This window comes from Aquarana catesbeiana, linkage group LG01 (genome assembly GCF_042186555.1).
Source record: "Aquarana catesbeiana isolate 2022-GZ linkage group LG01, ASM4218655v1, whole genome shotgun sequence".
Classification (NCBI taxonomy): Eukaryota; Metazoa; Chordata; class Amphibia; order Anura; family Ranidae; genus Aquarana; species Aquarana catesbeiana.
This window is the reverse complement of record NC_133324.1, coordinates 810,806,121-810,826,165: the sequence shown is the minus strand read 5'-3', so window position 1 is coordinate 810,826,165 and position 20,045 is coordinate 810,806,121. Positions and strand designations below refer to the sequence as shown.

At 41.5% G+C, this 20,045-nt stretch overlaps 1 protein-coding gene across 8 annotated transcripts in view; it reads left to right on the top strand.

Moving 5' to 3' along the window:
- Window positions 1-20,045, top strand: part of MICU3 (mitochondrial calcium uptake family member 3) — a 232,443-nt gene that overhangs the window by 178,662 nt on the left and 33,736 nt on the right. For 4 of the 8 annotated variants that reach the window (XM_073608196.1, XM_073608163.1, XM_073608212.1 and 1 more), the window contains exon 8: window positions 83-121. The exons of the other annotated variants lie outside the window; for them this stretch is intronic. In XM_073608196.1, the coding sequence (XP_073464297.1) occupies window positions 83-121 (39 nt within the window). The remainder of the gene's footprint in view (window positions 1-82; window positions 122-20,045) is intronic. 8 annotated transcript variants of the gene reach the window in all.

Below are 20,045 nucleotides of genomic sequence, written 5' to 3'. Positions count from 1 at the left end.
TGTCTTCTTTCCTTTCATCCGGCTGCTCACGACTTGACTCTGAAATGTGACACTTCACTTGGGCCTTGTTGGTGTATGTAAGCGTCTACAACTTTATGGATACCTTGCAACAACTAACGGTGTATGTACATGTGCTTTAACATGGTCTATACACGCTTTACTCATGAAAGCTGACACTGTCTCCTGTGTTGATAACATCACCTTCTAGATCATGATTGTTATCGATGACATGTCTATGTTTCCACATGTAATCAGACAGTTATTTTAACATAGGGCAAAGAAAGTCCCTGATTTAATAAATAAAAGTGCAGGATAGTATAATGTCTTTTGTGCTCAACAGCCAGTGAGATTCCAGGACACATTCTTACAGCGCCATTTAGATAAGGAAAAATTGAAGCGGTTTGAGAGTTCTCAATGGTTTATATCTAAATGTGTTCCCAGTATTTAAAAATACATTTTCCAATTTTAAAGATTCCCCTAGACATAGGATGCGCTAGTGTAAATCTCCAGGTGACAAAAGTTATTTTCCAGACTTTTGATTTTCCTCCGTGGATTGGCCCTGGGTTGTCTGCTCAGGTTTCGGATTACTAATATACGTATAACTGATCCAGCTGTTGGCTGGACCAGGCGACAGTCTACTAATGTCTCTGAGTACCTTAAAGTATAACTAAAGGCAAAACTTTTTTTTTTTAGTTTTGGATAGAGCCCTTGCACACTGGGGCGGGGGGCGGCGTCGGCAGTGAAACGCCGCTATTATTAGCGGCGTTTTACCGTCGGTATGCGGCCGCTAGCGGGGCGGTTTTACCCCCTGCTAGCGGCCGAGAAAGGGTTAAATACCACCGCAAAGCGCCTCTGCAGAGGCGCTTTGCCGGCGGTATAGCCGCGCCGTCCCATTGATTTCAATGGGCAGGAGCGGTATACACACCGCTCCTTCACCGCTCCGAAGATGCTGCTAGCAGGACTTTTTTTACCGTCCTGCCAGCGCATCGCTCCAGTGTGCAAGCCCTCGGGGCTTGCACACTGGAATGAAAGTAGCGGCACTTTCGGGGCGGTTTGCAGGCGCTATTATTAGCGCAATAGCGCCTGCAAACCGCCCCAGTGTGCAAGGGCTCATAGAGTAGAGATAGATTAGAACACCTGTCAGTTTTTACTGCTGTCTGTGTCCCTGTTACAGAGACCCTTCCTTGCTCTATCCAAAATGAAGGAAAAAGTTTTGCCTATAGGTCTACTTTAAGGGATGACTGATCTATGAAAACAACAGTAAAAGTACAGGTGATGTCAGAAGGAAACAATCAAAATCTTGCTTACTTTTACCTCTACAAAAGAGGACATTTAAGGCAGATCTTCACCGTAGTGAACTTTTTTTTTCTTTTTTTCCCTGTCTCCTCCCACTTCCCTCTCTCACATTTGGCCATTTTTTTTTTTTTTTTATTTAATGGATTTGTGCTGTACTTCTATGTTTCTCACCTAGGTGAGAACTCTGGTAGATATGCTAAATGTGGAGGTCTGGATGGGACCTTAAAGGCACCTGTCACCTGCAGAGGCGGCTCATATCCATTACTGTGCATTATATAATTTACTGGGCTGATTCTTCAGTCATTAATAATTATTATTAACATTTGCTAGGAATTGCAAAATGGTTAGAGAGAGAATGTTTAAAATTTGAATGTGCAAGTTTGTAGCCTAGGCTAATTTTTATGTACTAGATTTTGGCATTGATGGCTGGAGTATATTTGAGTGTAAAATTAAATTTTAAAAAAATTGAAGAACAATGTAGTAAAATCACAATGGATATTATTTACTAAACTAAAACTAGACATTATTTAGTTTTTAACAGAGTAGGGAAGAGTTAAAACCTCTGCTGGTTTAGTTTTTGTTGTCTGCTTCCTGTAAGGGCTCGTTCACACCACATGCAGTGCAATATTTTTTTTTTTTGCATCAAAAAAGCATGGAATATAGGTTATATGGGTTCCAATTGCATAGTTCACACCAGCTCAGTGCATTCCAGTGCTTTTCAGTTCCAGAAAAACGTATAACATGCTGCTTTTTTTCCTGCAGAGAACTGTACTGGAATGTGGTAAAATGCATTAAAACATGCATGCAGAAACGCATCCAGAACAGATCTGGAGGACGTTATTGTGGTGTGAACAGGCCTTACCGGTAGCAGCCTGCCACACATGCTTTGAGACAGGGAACTGTGCAGTGCTCCTAAGCACAGCATGCGTATGTACTGAGCCACTATGGCTGTGTAGTGTATATACAGTCAGATCCATAAATATTGGGACATCGAACAATTCTAATCTTTTTGGCTCTATACACCACCACAATCGATTTGAAATGAAACAAACAAGATGTACTTTAACTGCAGACTTTCAGCTTTAATTTGAGGGTATTTACATCCAAATCAGATGAACGGTGTAGGAATTACAACAGTTTGTATATGTGGTGCCTCCCACTTTTTAAGGGACCAAAAGTAATGGGACAGATTAACAATCATCCATCAAACTTTCACTTTTTAATACTTGGTTGCAAATCCTTTGCAGTCAATTACAGCCTGAAGTCTGGAACACATAGACATCACCAGATGCTGGGTTTCATCCCTGGTGATGCTCTGCCAGGCCTCTACTGCAACTGTCTTCAGTTCCTGCTTGTTCTTGGGGCATTTTCCCTTCAGTTTTGTTTTCAGCATGTAAAATGCATGCTCAATCGGATTCAGGACAGGTGGTTGACTTGGCCATTGCATAACATTCCACTTCTTTCCCTTAAAAAACTCTTTGGTTGCTTTCGCAGTATGCTTCGGGTCATTGTCCATCTGCACTGTGAAGCACCGTCCAATGAGTTCTGAAGCATTTTGCTGAATATGAGCTGATAATATTGCCCAGAACACTTCAGAATTCATCCTGCTGCTTTTGTCAGCAGTCACATCATCAATAAATACAAGAGAACCAATTCCATTGGCAGCCATACATGCCCACGCCATAACACTACCACCACCATGCTTCACTGATGAGGTGGTATGCTTTGGATCATGAGCAGTTCCTTTCCTTTTCCATACTCTTCTCGTCCCATCGCCCTGGTACAAGTTGATCTTGGTCTCATCTGTCCATAGGATGTTGTTCCAGAACTGTGAAGGCTTTTTTAGATGTTGTTTGGCGAACTCTAATCTGGCCTTCCTGTTTTTGAGGCTCACCAATGGTTTACATCTTGTGGTGAACCCTCTGTATTCACTCTGGTGAAGTCTTCTCTTGATGGTTGACTTTGCACACATACACCTACCTCCTGGAGAGTGTTCTTGATCTGGCCAACTGTTGTGAAGGGTGTTTTCTTCACCAGGGAAAGAATTCTTCGGTCATTCACCACAGTTGTTTTCCGTGGTCTTCCAGGTCTTTTGGTGTTGCTGAGCTCACCGGTGCGTTCTTTCTTTTTAAGGATGTTCCAAACAGTTGATTTGGCCACACCTAATGTTTTTCCTATCTCTCTGATGGGTTTGTTTTGTTTTTTCAGCCTAATGATGGCTTGTTTCACTGATAGCGACAGCTCTTTGGATCTCATATTGAGAGTTGACAGCAACAGATTCCAAATGCAAATAGCACACTTGAAATTAACTCTGGACCTTTTATTTGCTCCTTGTAAATGGGATAATGAGGGAATAACACACCCCTGTCCATGGAACAGCTGAGCAGCCAATTGTCCCATTACTTTTGGTCCCTTAAAAAGTGGGAGGCACGTATGTACTGAGTCACTATGGCTGTGTGTAGTGTATATACCTCTGTGTGTGTGTGTGTGTGTGTGTGTATGTGTATGTGTGTGTGTGTGTGTATATATATATATATATATACATATATATATATATATATATATAACAAATTATACAAAGGTTTAAAATGTGCATATGGAACTTTGCACTTTGGCGAAAACCTAAAAGGAACATTGCCAGTCACACAAAACTAATCAGTAAAAGAAAAAAAGCATCCAGCAGTAACCACATTTGAGTACCGTATATACTCGAGTATAAGCCGAGTTTTTCAGCACATTTTTTTGTGCTGAAAGTGCCCCCCTCGGCTTATACTCGAGTCGAGCACTTTTCTGCAGCAAAAAATTTCATTTTCCAAACCGACTTTGGGGCCCCCGGGTCCCAGTGGAACTAGTACCACAACATATCCAAAGCTAGGGTTCCTAGCACCAAGTGGTCCCGAGATACGGGGCCCCAAAGTTGGTTTGGGAAATGTCATTCTCTGCTGCAGAAAAGTGCTTGACATTTTCTGAACCGACTTTGGGGTCCCGTATCTTGGGGCCACTTTGTGCTAGGAACCGCAAATTTGGTGTGCAAACCCAGTGGAACTAGTACCACAACATATTTAAAGCTGGGGTTCCTAGCACTAAGTTGCCCCGAGATACGGGGCCCCAAATTCGGTTCGGGAAATGTCATTCTCTGCTGCAGAAAAGTGCTTGACGTTTTCTGAACCGATTTTTTGGGGCCCTGTATCTCAGGGCCACTTGGTGCTAGCTTTGGAACCCCAGCTTTGGATATATTGTGGTGCTCGTTCCACTGGGTTTGCACACCAAATTTAGGGTGCCCAGCACTAAGTGGCCCCAAGATACTGGGCCCCAAAGTCGGTCAACTGTGTCCATCTGCAGCAATGTCATTTCGGGACCCTTTGGGTCCAGAGACCCCAAATTTTGGCTGCAGTTAGGGGACATCTAGGAACCCTTAACTACCGAGTTTGAAGCTCGGGGGACCTATGGCTGCAAATAGGCACAGTGAGGCATGAAAATGGGCACAGTGAGGCTGCAAATGGGCATTGTTGACCCTCTTTTCCATTTACAATAGCTGCACATTTCTCACCCTAGGCTTATACTCGAGTCAATAAGTTTTCCCAGTTTTTTGTGGTAAAATTAGGTGCCTCGGCTTATATTCGGGTCAACTTATACTTAAGTATATACAGTAATAGACCATGATTCACATATTTTGTGTTTAAAACCATTGGTATAGTTGTTTTTAAGGTAAAAACGTTGCCACGTTGACCCAGCTATTCTCGCAGAACTGTACATAATTGGTAAAGAATTACAAGTTTGCTGTGCATCATCAAATCTAGTATCATGGAGAGATTACATCTCTTGGGAAAGCCTTGGAAAGCCTCATGAAGGGCTTGAGTCTGTGGCCAGGCAATGCGACATCTGGGCTGGACCTGCTCCACCTGCTGCTCCTACAACCCTGAAATAACAACTAGAAAATAGTTAATGCAGCACCAGAGATAAATCAGAAATTGCAGAAGAGTTTTACATGTTACCATGAACATACAGTGAAGAAATAAATAAGTTGGGGTTACCAACAGTGAAAACTACAAGTCAAAATACTCAGTAGATTCAAAGATAGATATAGTCAACTGATGTTATTTGAATATCTGAACTTTTCCTATAAAAAGTCGAACTTTGCTTTTCTTCTACCGTCACCCAAGCCTACTTTTTGATCAGCCAGGTTGCCTATCAAATAAAAGGACCAGGAATTTGAAAGAAACTGCATCTGGCTTAAAAAATAGCTTTCCTGACAATCAGCAGGTGTATTCAATCTGCCAGGTGTGTGAATTAGTATGCAGTGGCGGCCCGTCCATACAGGGCGCACGGGCACCGCCTCCCCTAACCATGTGTCCGACCCACTGAGCTACATATCAGTAGCGCTGGACCATGGATTTCAATGCGGCTGGGTGTTTTTTTTTTTAAGCACCTGATTAGGGCCAGAGGCTCTAATAGGCTTCAAAAACATTTGAGCTCAGAGCCCAGAGCATTGCGCTCCGAACCCACCCAGTTGTGTGACAATAGCGAATGAATTTTCGCTATTATCACACTAAAGTTCCTCCCCGCCAATCAAGAGGTAGGTCTGTGAGAGCTGTTTCCCAATTGGCCAAAGTGTCAGGCGATATTAATGGATGCCTAGCAATTTGGCGGAAGACACGCGGCAGAGGAAACTGGAGGACACCGGAATCGCCACGGCCACTGCCCACACTCCAAGGGAGGACACTACAGCCCCGCCACACGAGCGGGGGAGGGGTGCTGTGCAGTGCCACGCCCCGGGGGGGTGTTGTTTGTTTGCTGCCCCCCCCACCTCCCAAAAAAGGAACCCACCAGCCGCCACTGCTAGTATGAGTGAGCTATGGTCCAAGATTTGGAAGAAAGAGCAATACTTTCTTATTGGGGCAATACCATAAACACATATGGCTCTTCCCTATTTTGGCTTACTACATTACAAAGAATAAGGAAGTCTGTTCCATAGTCCCATACAAGCCCTACTTCTGATTAAAACGGTGTTCCAGCCGCAAATTTTTTTCTTTTTTAAAGTCAGCAGCTACAAACACTGTACCTGCTGACTTTTAATAAGGACACATACCTGTCCAGGGAGCCCGCGATGTCGGCCCCCCGAGACAGATTTATCCATCGGACTGGGTGCAGGCACTGCCATTCCAACTAAGGGAAACCGGCAGTGGAGCCTTCAGGCTTCACTGCCAGTTTGCTACTGCGCATGAGCGAGTCACGCAACGCTTTCCAGAAGACAGCGGGGGAGAAAAGGAAATGGCGCCCTGGGACGCGGCCCAGCTAGGACTAAAGTACACTCAGAAAAGGTTATGTAAGAAAAAAAATAATAATAATTATCCAAAGTCGAGTGGTGGAGGGGTGGTCTTTCCTTTAAGTCAAAGTAGTAAAACTGGGTGGAACTCCACTTTAAGGATTTGTTTTTTTTTAAGGATTGGTGTTACTAAACCCAGGACCCTGCATTCACTATATCTGGTCTCCTACAGTGCACAGAAAAGGGAAATGTAATTATTTTAGTAAATATAAACTGCTAAACACCTTTTCTCATCAGCAGATAAATAGCAGTCTTTTGACTTCTATCAGCCGAGCACTGGTAAAGCTTGTAGAAGGAGTTTTCATTCTACTCTAACTGTCCTATGAGGCTGCATGACTCCTGCCCTCTGTCTGGACAGTGCTGATTGGCCCTGTGCTGATCACATGCACCCTCCCCCCCCCCAAAAAAAATGGCTCCAAGGCTCTGTTTTATCAGGAGATAAATTGGGGATAGTAAAAGAAGGGGAGGATCAGAGAAGACAGGACCAAACAGCCTTTTTACACAATGCACAGGATTAACCCCTTACACAATGAGTTAAACAAGCATGCTTTACTTCATATACAAAAGACATGCTGGCAGGTTAATTGGTTTCTGCCTAAATTGGCCCTAGTATATGAATGTGAGTTAGGGAGATTGTAAGCTCCTTGAGGGTAGGGACCGATGTGAATGTACAATGTATATGTAAAGCGCTGTGTAAATTGACGGCTCTATATAAGTACCTTAAATAATATTAATATACAGACTGATTTTACTGATGTGAGATTGGTGACACTTTAAGGTTGTCTTCAGTCCATGGATAAGGAAAAGCATACCTCCCAACATTTTGAGATGGGAATGAGGGACACCTACAACAAACGTATGCAGGCATAGGACACGCCCCCTGCCACACCCACAATCCACAAGGGCTTATTTTTACCACTACTATTCCTTTATATTGGCGTTTAAAATGTACAAATGCAGCAATTTAGCATTTGGATGAAAAGTTTAGCGCCAGGAAACACTTTTTGAAAGATAAAAAGTGCATTTTATATACAACTATATAGATCAGACCAAAATGAGAGACAAATGAGGAGGAAAGAGGGACAGAGGGACATTGCTCCAAATCAGGGACAGTCCCTCCAAATCAGGGACAGTTGGGAGCTATGGAAAAAGAGAGCCCATGCTCTGGGATGGCTTTTCAAAAATAGCACACACATAGACCAGTAAAGGATTCATGGGAGGGGGGTATAAGATAGGAGATTATTTATAACATACATAGATCATAGTAATTGCACCGTAATCCCTAAATATTTAAATGAGGAAGTAATTTACAGAGGGCAGTCTGGAGGAAGAATAAATGGGATGGGCGGATCCACAGAGCGCACACTTGATTTAGACCAGTCAAGGATTCATTGAGCAGATTGGTTCGTCAAGCAAAACAAACTTCTGCTTGCCATAATCAGACAGATTTTCCATGAGTCCAGGTTTGGAGAAATCATCTGCCCATCACGAGATTTGATCTGGTTTTGCTGAAAATAACCTTAGCGTATACATTTTCTTCGGAAAACGAATATTGTGAGATCTCAGAAAAAGAAGAAAATTACATTTATAGCTCCAAAGTGGAAAAAGAGTGTTCTAATCTACCCAAATATGTAGTCTACATGGATTGAAACTCCTTTATTTTCATGAAAACATCCCTTTAAATGAACAGTTACTCCTGGAAATGTGCAAAGGTCCCCAACCTGCCAGTACATGTTCCACAGATGTCAAAAGTTAGTGTTGTTTTCTTCCTTTCTCTCTTGTCACTGGAGCGTTCTTTACAGTCCACTTTTAAGTGTTTTTAAAAATGGTATTTAATGAAGATATGTCAATATTTTTACTGTCACTAATTACTTGTTATTTTTACACAGCAGGGTGCTCCTGCTTTCAAAATGACATCCGTAGAATAGGACACGTTTTTTTATTGCCATTTTCCCCACCCAAATCTTCATGTTATGAATTTGCCACTTACACTACTACTGAAATACATGTGTGGACTGTCATAGTTTCCAGTATTGTGCTTAAAAGCAATGTACTGTCGTTTCAACATTTTTTCATATGTTAAAGGGGTTGCAAACCCTCAAGGTTTTTTACCTTAATGCATTAAGATGAAAAACCTTCTGTAGTGCAGCAGCCCCCCCAGAGCCCCCCCAGAGCCCCCCTTTTACTTACCTGAACCCAATCTTTCCAGCAACGGGGACGAGCTGCTCCAGCCACTGTCTCGGGTCCTCATTGGATAGACTGATAGCAGCGGCAGCCATTGGCTGCCGCTGCTGTCAATCAAATCCAGTGACATGGGGGGTGGGGCCGAGTCCTGCTGTCTGTGTCAATGGACGCAGCAGGAGGACTCGGAAGCGCGCCTGCACCAGTGTCCCCTTCGAATACAGGTCTCTGAGGTGGCACTTGATGTGGGGAGGAGCCAGGAGTGCCGCTGAGGGGACCCCTAAAGAGGAGGATTGGGCCACTCTGTGCAAAACCCTTGAACAGAGGAGGTAAGTATACCATGTTCGATATATTAAAAAAAAAAAAAAAAAACCTTTACAACCCCTTTAAAGCTATTATCTTGATATAAATAATTTATTCATTCTGTTCTAAATGTTTTAAAACCCTTGTTTCTAGGTATAGGTTGCTACTTTAAATGTACTTGGGGGCAGACATGTTTGTTAATTACATATGCAGACTCTGCTTCCTGTTTTACAGCGCTATGCATTGGTTATGCTCTTTCTCCAGTACAAGTCTCAGAGTTGGCCAACTCGCTGAAAACAATACATTCCCTCTACAGATGAAATATTACCAGTGTTAATGTAGATTTAAACCTTAAAGTGGTTGTAGACCCTGTTACACCACTTGTACCTACAGGTGAGCCTATAATAAGGCTTACCTGCAGGTACTGGAAAATATCTCCTAAGCCCGCACGGGTTAGGAGATATTTACCATATACGCTTGCACCAACGTCATCGGCCCATGTGCACTGAATAAATGGCTCGCTCGTGCCGTTTCTTCAGCAGCCGTGTCGTGACCGGTGGCTCCGGCCAATCACAGCGCCGGAGCCCGCGAACCCGGAAATGACTCCGGGAGACATGTCGCTGCTCACAGTGGTGTACAAGGACCGCTGCAACAGCATCGATCTAAGTATGCATCGCATACGAGCTCATTATGCCTTTGTCTTACAGGGTTTGTTTGTTTTTATTTTTTCCTTTGGGTTTACAACCACTTTAACCACTTAAGGACTGGGCCTATTTTTCAGTTTACAAGTTAAATCATTTATATATATATTTTTTTTTTTCATACACTCTAGAGAATAAAATGGCGGTCGTTGCAATACTTTGTCATACCTTATTTGTGCAGCGGTCTTACAAGCACACTTTTTTTAATTAAAAGATAAGACAACAGTAAAGTTAGCCCAATTTTTTTTTTTATATTGTGAAAGATAATGTTACGCCAAGTAAATTGATACCCAACATGTCATGCTTCAAAATTGCACCCGCTCGTGGAATGGCCGTGTGCTTTAATTTTTTTTTTTTCTTATTTATTTTACTTTTTACTTTTTTTTATTTTGACACTGTCCTTTTAAAAAAAATGTTTTGGGTCACTTTTATTCCTATTACAAGGAAAGTAAACATCCCTTGTAATAGAAAAAAAGCATGACAGGACCTCTTGAATGTAAGATCTGGGGTCAAAAAGACCTCAGATCTCATATTTACACAAAAATGCAAAAAAAAGAAAAAAATATATTAAATGTCATTTGAAAATAATAAAATAAAAATTTCCCTTTTAAGAGCATTGGGTGGAAGTGACATTTTGACGTCTCTTCCCCCCTCCAATGCTATGGAGCTGAGCGGGGGCCATCTTTCCCTCACTCGGCATCCAGGCAGTGGGCAGTGAGGGGAGCAGACGCGATCGTCTCCACCGCTATCGACGGCTCTGGTAAGGGGCGGAGACAGTCGCAGAGCGGGAGGAGGGGGGCCCTCTCCCGCCCCCGATAAAAGTGATCTTGCGGCGAATCCGCCACAGAGACCAATTTTATCTGAAAGAAGACAGTCCGCCATTTTTAAAAATACAGGGGTTATGGCAGCTACCAGCTGGCTGGGTGGAGCCCCACACAGCTGTTTCTAAAAAAGACAGCGGGTGTCGGGAGAGAAACCCCCCGCCGGCTGTTATAGAGAAGGAAGGAGCTGGCACGTTACAGTTTTCACGCTTAATATGAGTGGAACATGTAACATGTTCCAAAGGTGAACTTATGGACCCACTTCCTGATTGGCCAGGAGGGGGATTAGTGTTTCAAAAGGAATGTTCATTCGCTATTTTAACACACCTGGGTGGGCTTGAAGTGTAGTGCTCTGCGCCCCGAGCCCACCCTATTTTGAAGCCTATTAGAGCCCCTGGCTCTAATCAGGTGCTTAAATAAAACACCCTCCCCATTGCAATCCATGCATCTGGCGTCCTGTATGGGGGCTGGACGCATGGATAGGGAGGGGGTGGCGTCCGTGCTCCCTTAATAGACAAGCCGCCCCTGCCCCCCGCTGGTGCCCATCCTGGGATTGCTACACTCTATTGGGCTGGCTACAGAAAGAGGACAGGGAGGAACATCCTTTCCTCCCCTTCCTCTTTGACAAATGAAGCCAGAAGCAACAAGGATTTCATCACTTCTGGTTTTAGTTCTTTGTTTACCGGCTTTTGCCGGCCAGTGAAGCGGCAAATACAACCAATCCCGGTTGGATCAGCTGCTTTGAAGAGCAGAGGAGGGATCAGGGGTCTAAAAGACCCCAGATCTCTCCATAAAGAGGACATGTCATTGCCCCGGATATGACGAGGGATGTTGGTCATCAAGATTTAAAAAACAGTGTAAAAATAATTAGTGAACTTTGGATTTTAAAATATTTAAAGCACCCCTGTGCCCCCATGCTCACATGCAAAGGCAAACACACATGTAGGTCCCACACACATATGTAACTGGCGATTGCATCTCACATGTGAGGTATCACCACAAACGTCAGAGTGAGGTAAAAATTCTAGTGGCAGAGCTCACAATTGACTCTAAACTTATAACCTATAAAGGCTTTAAAAGCATTACCTATGGAGATTTCTATGTACCATAAATCATGACATATTTGGTATCTACTCAGTGCAAGACAATATTTTATAATTTACCAAAATATTGGGTCTTATATTGTGTTTGTGTGCACTAAAGTGAATTAACATGCATTCGATAAAGAGCTGTACAAATATCAGGTTACATAAAAATTACAACCACCACCATTTTATTCTCCAGGTCCTCTGCTTTCAGAAATTACATAATGTTTGGTTGTTACATGTATGTGAAACATTTCAAAATTGCATTGGGTGGCAAGTGATTAATGTAACAATGAAATTGCAATAATTTTAAAGCTGATATGAGATTTTAATATTTGGGTTTAGATCTGCTTTATGAGAGGGGCTGAGTCATTGTAGTGCCGAATTCTACCTATGTCTAGACCAGTGTTTCTCAACGCCAGTCCTCAAGGCGACCCCAACAGGTCATGTTTTCAGGATTTTCCTCAGTTGAAACTGTGGTAATTACTAAAGCAGTGAAACTGATCAAATCACCTGTGCAAAATAATGGAGATCCTGAAAACATGACCTGTTGGGGCGCCTTGAGGACTGGGGTTGAGAAACACTGGTCTAGACAGACGTCAGCTTCACCAAATACACACTTTTTCTGGTGGACATCAGCCAAACCAAATGCATGCAGCTTCTCTGGCCTAGAATCATCATGTGGACAACACTCGCTGAATCATTTACATGTGCATTCTTTAACCACTTCCAGACCGCCGCACACCGATATACATTCTAACTTTGAAGAGGGATATCTGAGGTCTTTTTGACCCCAGATCTCATATTTAAGAGGTCCTGTCATGCTTTTTTCTATTACAAGGGATGTTTACATTCCTTGTAATAGGAATAAAAGTGACACATTTTTTTAAAAAAGAGCAGTGTAAAAATAAAAATTAAAAGGTAAAATAAATAAGAAATGTTTTTTCTTTTTTAAATGCGTCCCCGTCCCGCCGAACTCGCGTGCAGAAGCGTACGCATACGTGAGTAGCACCCGCATATGAAAATGGTGTTCAAACCACACAAGTGAGGTAGAGCGAGAGCAACAATTCTAGCCCTAGACCTCCTCTGTAATTTAAAACATGCAACCTGTAGAATTTTTTTAACGTTGCTTATGGAGATTTTTAAGGGTAAAAGTTTGTCGCCATTCCACGAGCGGACGCAATTTTGAAGCGTGATATGTTGGGTATCAATTTACTCGGCGTAACATTATCTTTCACAATATCAAAAAAAATTGGGCTAACTTTACTGTTGTCTTATTTTTTAATTCAAAAAAGTGTATTTTTTCCCAAAAAAGTGCCCTTGTAAGACTGCTGCGCCAATACGGTGTGACAGAAAGTATTGCAACTACCGCTATTTTATTCTCTAGGGTGTTAGAAAAAAATTATGTAAAATGTTTGGGAGTTTTAAGTAATTTTATAGCAAAAAAAACTGTTTTTAACTTGTAAACAACAAATCTCAAAAAGAGGCTCGGTCCTTTAGTGGTTATGACAAATTACGATATGCATCAAATTGTAACCAAGGGGACACGGACTGTGTATGAACTTTTCCATGTGGGGTTCTTTCTAAATGGGGTGTTTTGTTTAAAGCCCAGCTCTTTCCCATTTACCAGTTCACTGTATTCCTGAGGGACCCTGTGAAGTTTATTGTAGCCTGCAAAGCAGGTATACTCATACTGAAAAAGAGGCACATTGGCATGTGCGGGCTATTATTGATATTCGGAAGTAGGAGACTGTTACAGTAAAAGTCACATTAGTTTAGCTACAAATAAAGAAAAATAAACATGTACCTGATTCTTCAATAAGGAATCCTTTATATTATCCATTCAATGAGCCTCTTTGTGATCATAGTTTCATTGCACACTTCAGCTTTCCCAGTGCTTGTAAGTAGCTACAAAGTGGTGTTCAGTGCCATAGGATCATGTCGTTGTCAGAAAGCCAAAGTGGGAATGTGAATGCCTTTTGTTCTATACAGCTCACTTTGTGCTGCTCCTTATTGATGTCGTAGACTTTGTCCAAGTCATGACTTTAGCTGTGCTCTTCAGCAATGAAATAGTATACCAATATGTCAAAATCTAAAGGTCTTTGTCTCATTGTAATAGTCCTTTCACATTCAAACTTGCACATTACAAATTTTAAATAAAGTGTGTTTTTTTGTTTTTAGGTTAGATAATTGAAGAACATAGTTTGCAATCATACTGTTATCATTTTGCTAAATATTTGTAACCACTGTAATATTTTTAGCTACTGCATTGCTACATATCGGGACCTCTTAAAGTGGATGTAAAGGTTCAAGGTTTTTTTTACCTACATGCATTCTATGAATAAAGGTAAAAAACCTTCTGTGTGCAGTGCTTACTTGAGCCCCATCTCGATCCAGCAATGTGCGCACAAGAGCATCGGCTCTCCTGGGTTCCTTCCTCCTCATTGGCTGAGACAGTAGTGGGTGCCAATGGCACCCAGCCAGTGAGCAAACAAGGAGAGAGCCGGTGTGAGGCTGAGCCACGCACCGTGTGTGAATGGACACACAGAGCAGCAAATGTTTGGGTGCCCCCAAGGCACTCAGCAGGAAGGAGAGGCCAGGAGCACCAGCGAGGGACCCAAGAAGAGGAGGATCGGGCCGCTCTGTGCAAAACCACTGTACAGGGCAGGTAAAAAAAAAAAATCTGCCTTTTAATATTAATTTAAAGTCCACCCAAAAAGGGATATTTAAGTTTTAGGTAGATACTGTATAATTTTTAATTAAGAATTGTTTCTAGCTCCCAGAGTTATAGCAAGTTCCTTGCCAGTTTCTATAGCTGGGAATGCGGCTAATAAGCACATCAGTTGATCTTCTAAAGCAGACAACCAGAACAAATTGTTATCTGTACCCATCCTGCTTCAAAATGATTGGGAGACAGTTGGCAGCATGCTGTGTCAGTGCTTGCCTCCACTTCCCAACACTAACATTTGTGCATGCTGAGGGGTGGCCACACAGGGCTGTTACATTTTTTATTCTTCTAGGTTACAGGTATAGAGTCCATATAAATAGTATATTTTCCACTGAACTCATCCTGGGGTTATATAATCAGTTTATAGTAAACTAGATGCTGTGTTCTTAAAAAGTATTGGATGGAGTTTGTCTTTAAGACATTCAAACTTACATTTCTTAATATTTATTTATTATGGTGAAATGCTCATCCCAATCATCTGTGTGTGCATATTTTACAATTGTTTCTTACTGTAAAAGTTAGTTGAAAGATGATCACATAGTCCCATGCTGAATCATCAAATGAGCCATGTGACTCTTCTTTCAACAAACTATTATCCCAAACTTTACAGTCATTGACCTTCACAAGTCAGGCTATAGCATATGACACCTACATACAGTTGTGTTCATAAGTTTACATACCCTGGCAGAATTTGATTTCTTGGCCATTTTTCAGACAATATAAATGATAACACAAAAATGTTTCTTTCACTCATGGTTAGTGTTTGGCTGACGCCATTTATTATCAATCAACTGTGTTTACTCTTTTTAAATCATATTCACAACAGAAACTGCCCAAATGACCCTGATCAAAAGTTTACATACCCTGGTGATTTTGGCCTAATAACATGCACACAAGTTGACCAAAGGGGTTTGAAATTAGCGGTTGTAAACCCCCCAATACAACTTTATCTCTCTGTAATCTAGATAGCACAGGCAGCTGATCACTGCCTGTAAAAGTGTACTCACTGTGTTTGTTTTCATAGAAAGCGCCTGCAAGTTTGAGTGACGTTAGGCGCAATTGCGCACTAGGTGTTTTCATTAACGGCACACTATGTGTGCCGTTTCTATCTCCCCTGCATGTGGGGACATTAGTATTGACGAGCTTCCTCTCTGAACGGCACAGAGGAAAGTCTCGCGATGCTGCTGTGATCATCTCCTGCTTCTCCCCCTTGTGACGGCGCTACAGCGCATGCGCGAGATTTACAAAGGTTAAGGGCATAAGTGATGTCCAGAATAGATTCACGAAATAGTACAAGTAATGGCGCGGCCGATAACCGGAATTGGAGATATAATAAAGACAATAAATAAGGTATTTCCCTACCTCGTTTTATGCTGATTTAAATGTATTAACATTTGTAATTAGCTATAGTATTTATATGTTGAAAAAATAAGAAAAATCACCTGGGGTTTACTTCCTCTTTAAAGGTAACCATCCTCTCCTGTGATCTGTATGCTTGTAATTAGTGTGTATGTATAAAAGGTCAATGAGTTTCTGGACTCCTGACAGACCCTCGCATCTTTCATCCAGTGCTGCACTGACGTTTCTGGATTCTCAGTCATGGGGAAAGCAAAATAATTGTCAAAGGATCTGCGGGAAAAGGTAGTTGAACTGTATAAAACAGGAAAGGGATATAAAAAGATATCCAAGGAATTGAGAATGCCAATCTGCAGTGTTCAAACTCTAATCAAGAAGTGGAAAATTAGGGGTTTTGTTGAAACCAAACCATGATCAGGTAGACCAACTAAAACCAGAACTGCCAAGAAAATTGTTCGGGATGCAAAGAAAAACCCACAAAAAACTTAAGGTGAAATACAGGACTCTCTGAAAACATGGTGTGGCTGTTTTAAGATGCAGAATAAGGAGGCACTTGAAGAAAGATGGGCTGCATGGTCGAGTCGCCAGAAGAAAGCAATTACTATGCAAATGCCACAAAGTATCCCGCTTACAATACACCAAACAGCACAGAGACAAGCCTCAAACCATCTGCTGCAAAGTTATTTGGAGTGATGAGACCAACATTGAGCATTTTGGCCACAACCATAAACGCTACATTTGGAGAGGAGTCCACAAGGCCTATGATGAAAGGTACGGAGGTGGATCACTGATGTTTTGGGGATGTGTGAGCTACAAAGACACAGGAAATTTGGTCAAAATTGTTGGCAAGATGAATGCAGTATGTTATCAAAAAATACTGGAGGCACATTTGCATTCATCAGCCAGGAAGCTGCGCATGGGACGTACTTGGACATTCCAACATGACAATGATCCAAAACACAAGGCCTAGTCGACCTGTCATTGGCTACAGGAGAATAAAGTGAAGGTTCTGGAGTGGCCATCTCAGTCTCCTGAGCTCAATATCATTGAGCCACTCTGGGGAGATCTCAAATGTGCAGTTCATGCAAGACAGCCCAAGAATTTACAGGAACTGGAGGCTTTTTGCCAAGAGGAATGGGGGCAGCTTTACCATCTGAGCAGATAAAGAGCCTTATCCACAAATACCACAAAAGACTTAAATATGTCATTGATGTTAAAGGGGGCAATACATGGTATTAAGAACTGGGTTATGTAAACTTTTGATCAGGGTCATTTGGGTAGTTTCTGTTGTAATTATGATTTAAAAAGAGTAAACACAGTTGATTGATAATAAATGGCTTCAGCAAAACACCAACCACGAGTGAAAGAAAAGTTTTTGTGTTATCATTCCTATTCTCTGAAAAATGGCCAAGAAATCACAAATTCTGCCAGGGCATGTAAACTTATAAGCACAACTGTAGATGTCAATGGTTAATAAAATTACATGATAGATTTTGTAATAATCTACTTAAAGTAGAACTATAAGCAAAACTTTTTTTTCCATTTTGGATAGAGCAAGGGAGGGTTATAACCCCTGCCAATCTTTTTTTCATCATCTGTGTCCCATTGCAGAGATTTCCCTTCACTTCCTGTCCCATAGCCAAACAGGAAGTAGATGAAATACCTGAAAATTAGGGGAATCCCTTGAGACCCCAGATAACCAGAACTAATGTCCCCACTGGAAGATTTCTCCTCTAATATTTTTCAGTGCACAGCCAAAAATTTGGTATTTTTTATTTTACTTTTGATTATAACAGTAAACAGGACAAATAAAGAGAATGAATCTCCTTAATGGGGACACAGACAGCAATAAAAGCTGACAGGTGTTCTAATCCCTCCCCATTCCATCCAAAACTTAAAGTGATTGTAAAGTCTCCTTTTTTTTAAATGAAAAATAACAAACATGTTATACTTACCTGCTCTGTGCAATGGTTTTGCACAGAGTAGCCAAAATCCTCCTCTTCTCGCGTTCCTCTTCGCAACTCCTGGCCCCTCCCTCCTGTTGAGTGCCCCCACAGCAAGCAACACCCAAGCCGAGCCGCTGCTCTGTGTGTCTATTCAGACATGGAGCCCTGGACCTGCCCCCCTCTCTCTCCTCATTGGCTCACTGACATTGATTGACAGCAGCGGAAGCCAATGGTGCTTCCCTGCCCGCTCATCCAATGAGGAGGGAGAGTCTCTTGTGCAACATTGCTGGATCGAGACGGGCTCAGGTAAGTATTAGGGGGGCTGTTACACACAGAAGGCGTTTTATCTTAATGCATATAATGCATTAAGATAAAAAACTTCTGCCTTTGCAACCACTTTAAAAAAAGTGTTACATTTAGTTATACTTTATTTTCTCAGTTCTTTATATTCTGTAAGGTTTGTGTACCCAGGTACTTCAGAGTAGGTTTAGGTATTTAGGAACAATAGTCTGTTTCTTTGGGATAGGGTTGTAGCAGTCATTTTTAGGCTTGGTAGCCATCAGTATACTTGTGAACAGAAACCCATACACTATGACATATACTGTATCACATTGTTAATCAGTGTATTTATGATTATTTTAATATTTGTGTTTTGGAGTGTTTTTTACTAAATGTGTTACCTGTGTTAACAGTTACTACTACTAACAAAACTAACACAATAATTACAGTCAAACCAGCACATTTAACATACTTCCACATTCCTTCGTTCCCAGGCTCTACTAATCTTTTCTTAAATAACACGCATGCTTTTCCTCTTCTCTTCCATGGGAGGGAATGCAATACAATAGCGACTTTTCATGCGTCCTCATAGAGGATCTCATGTTTGAGATACCTGTGGAAATATCTGATCTAACAAAAGACTATTTCATAGGACTCCGTGTCCATCATTACATTTTTTTTACATACAGATCTATCGATAGAGGTCTTAGGTCTGACTGCACTTATTTTCTACAGTCAGAATAATAATTTGGAGTATAGTAAAGAATTAAAGAAGTACACATTAACTCTAACTCTTAGTCAACATGTATATTGTCTTACAAAAGCCATAGCTTTGAAAGATTGAGCATGGTTATTATATCATATATCAGGTAATTTAAGCTTTAAAATTGTATTCAAATCCTGCCTTCTACAGTATATGAACCAGGAGTCACACATGATTAAACCATAGAGAAAAGTCTGTGATCTTATCATTAAAGAGGTATTAAATCCAAAACCAAAAATGGAATATGTTGCGGCTTACCAATCAGATGGCTGCATTAGTTTTCCCTTTCTTATGCTTTTTCCCTCTGTTTTCTCCAGGAGATCTGGCCAGTAACACACCTCCTGTATTAGTGTGCCCCCCCTCAACTCTGGACGAATGAGCACAGGGGACACCTTTGGACAGCAGCATTTTCAGTCTGGGGGGGTGTGTTAGATGTACTAGCAGATTTAGACAGACATACACATGGGCTGAATGTCGGCCATTTTACTTTATTTTGTAACTTGCTGTTGTCTTCCAACATTCAGCCTGTGTGTACCCGGCTTAAATATTCGGATTCTTACATCAGTGAATTATGGCTGATTCTCTTAGCTCTAATGAGTGGTGCTATTCACATACTAAGAAGGAATAGGAATCTATAACAAGCACAGTACAATACAATAAGACTTTACATACAACACACTACTGGTAACATTAGTGTTAAATTACTACACCATTATGCAATAATCAGATCTCAAACATTTGATACATATATATAGTTAAAGTGGATGTAAACCCAATAGTGAAATTTGAGATGAGCACATATATCTGTAGTGTTTTCTTATCTCTCTCCAAAGCACTGAGTCCGGTGTGTTTCTTCTGTCCAATTGCTCTGTTATCAGCCTGATAACTTCTGACATGTTCTCCAACACCGTGTTGTGGGAGGTTTCTATTAATAGATTAGCAGAGTGCTGCTCGACTTCTTTCCTTTGCCAATGTGGAGTGGGGGTGTGTGCCTTTCCTCCAATCAGCTGTCTTGGCTTTATGCTTATAATCTACTTTCAGTGCTGAACAGGAAGAGAAAATCTGCAACATGATGTGCACTTTCTAAAGAATATATAAAGATTAAGACAGCAGATATACATGTAAAACTTATGTAGGGAGATTTGTTTCATCCCGTGTATCATCTGAGGCTGTTCACTTCACCGGGGATATGTGAGGGTTTACATCCACTATTGCGAGATTGAACGGCGTTTTAATGTAACAAGTGCTATAAAAGTGGAG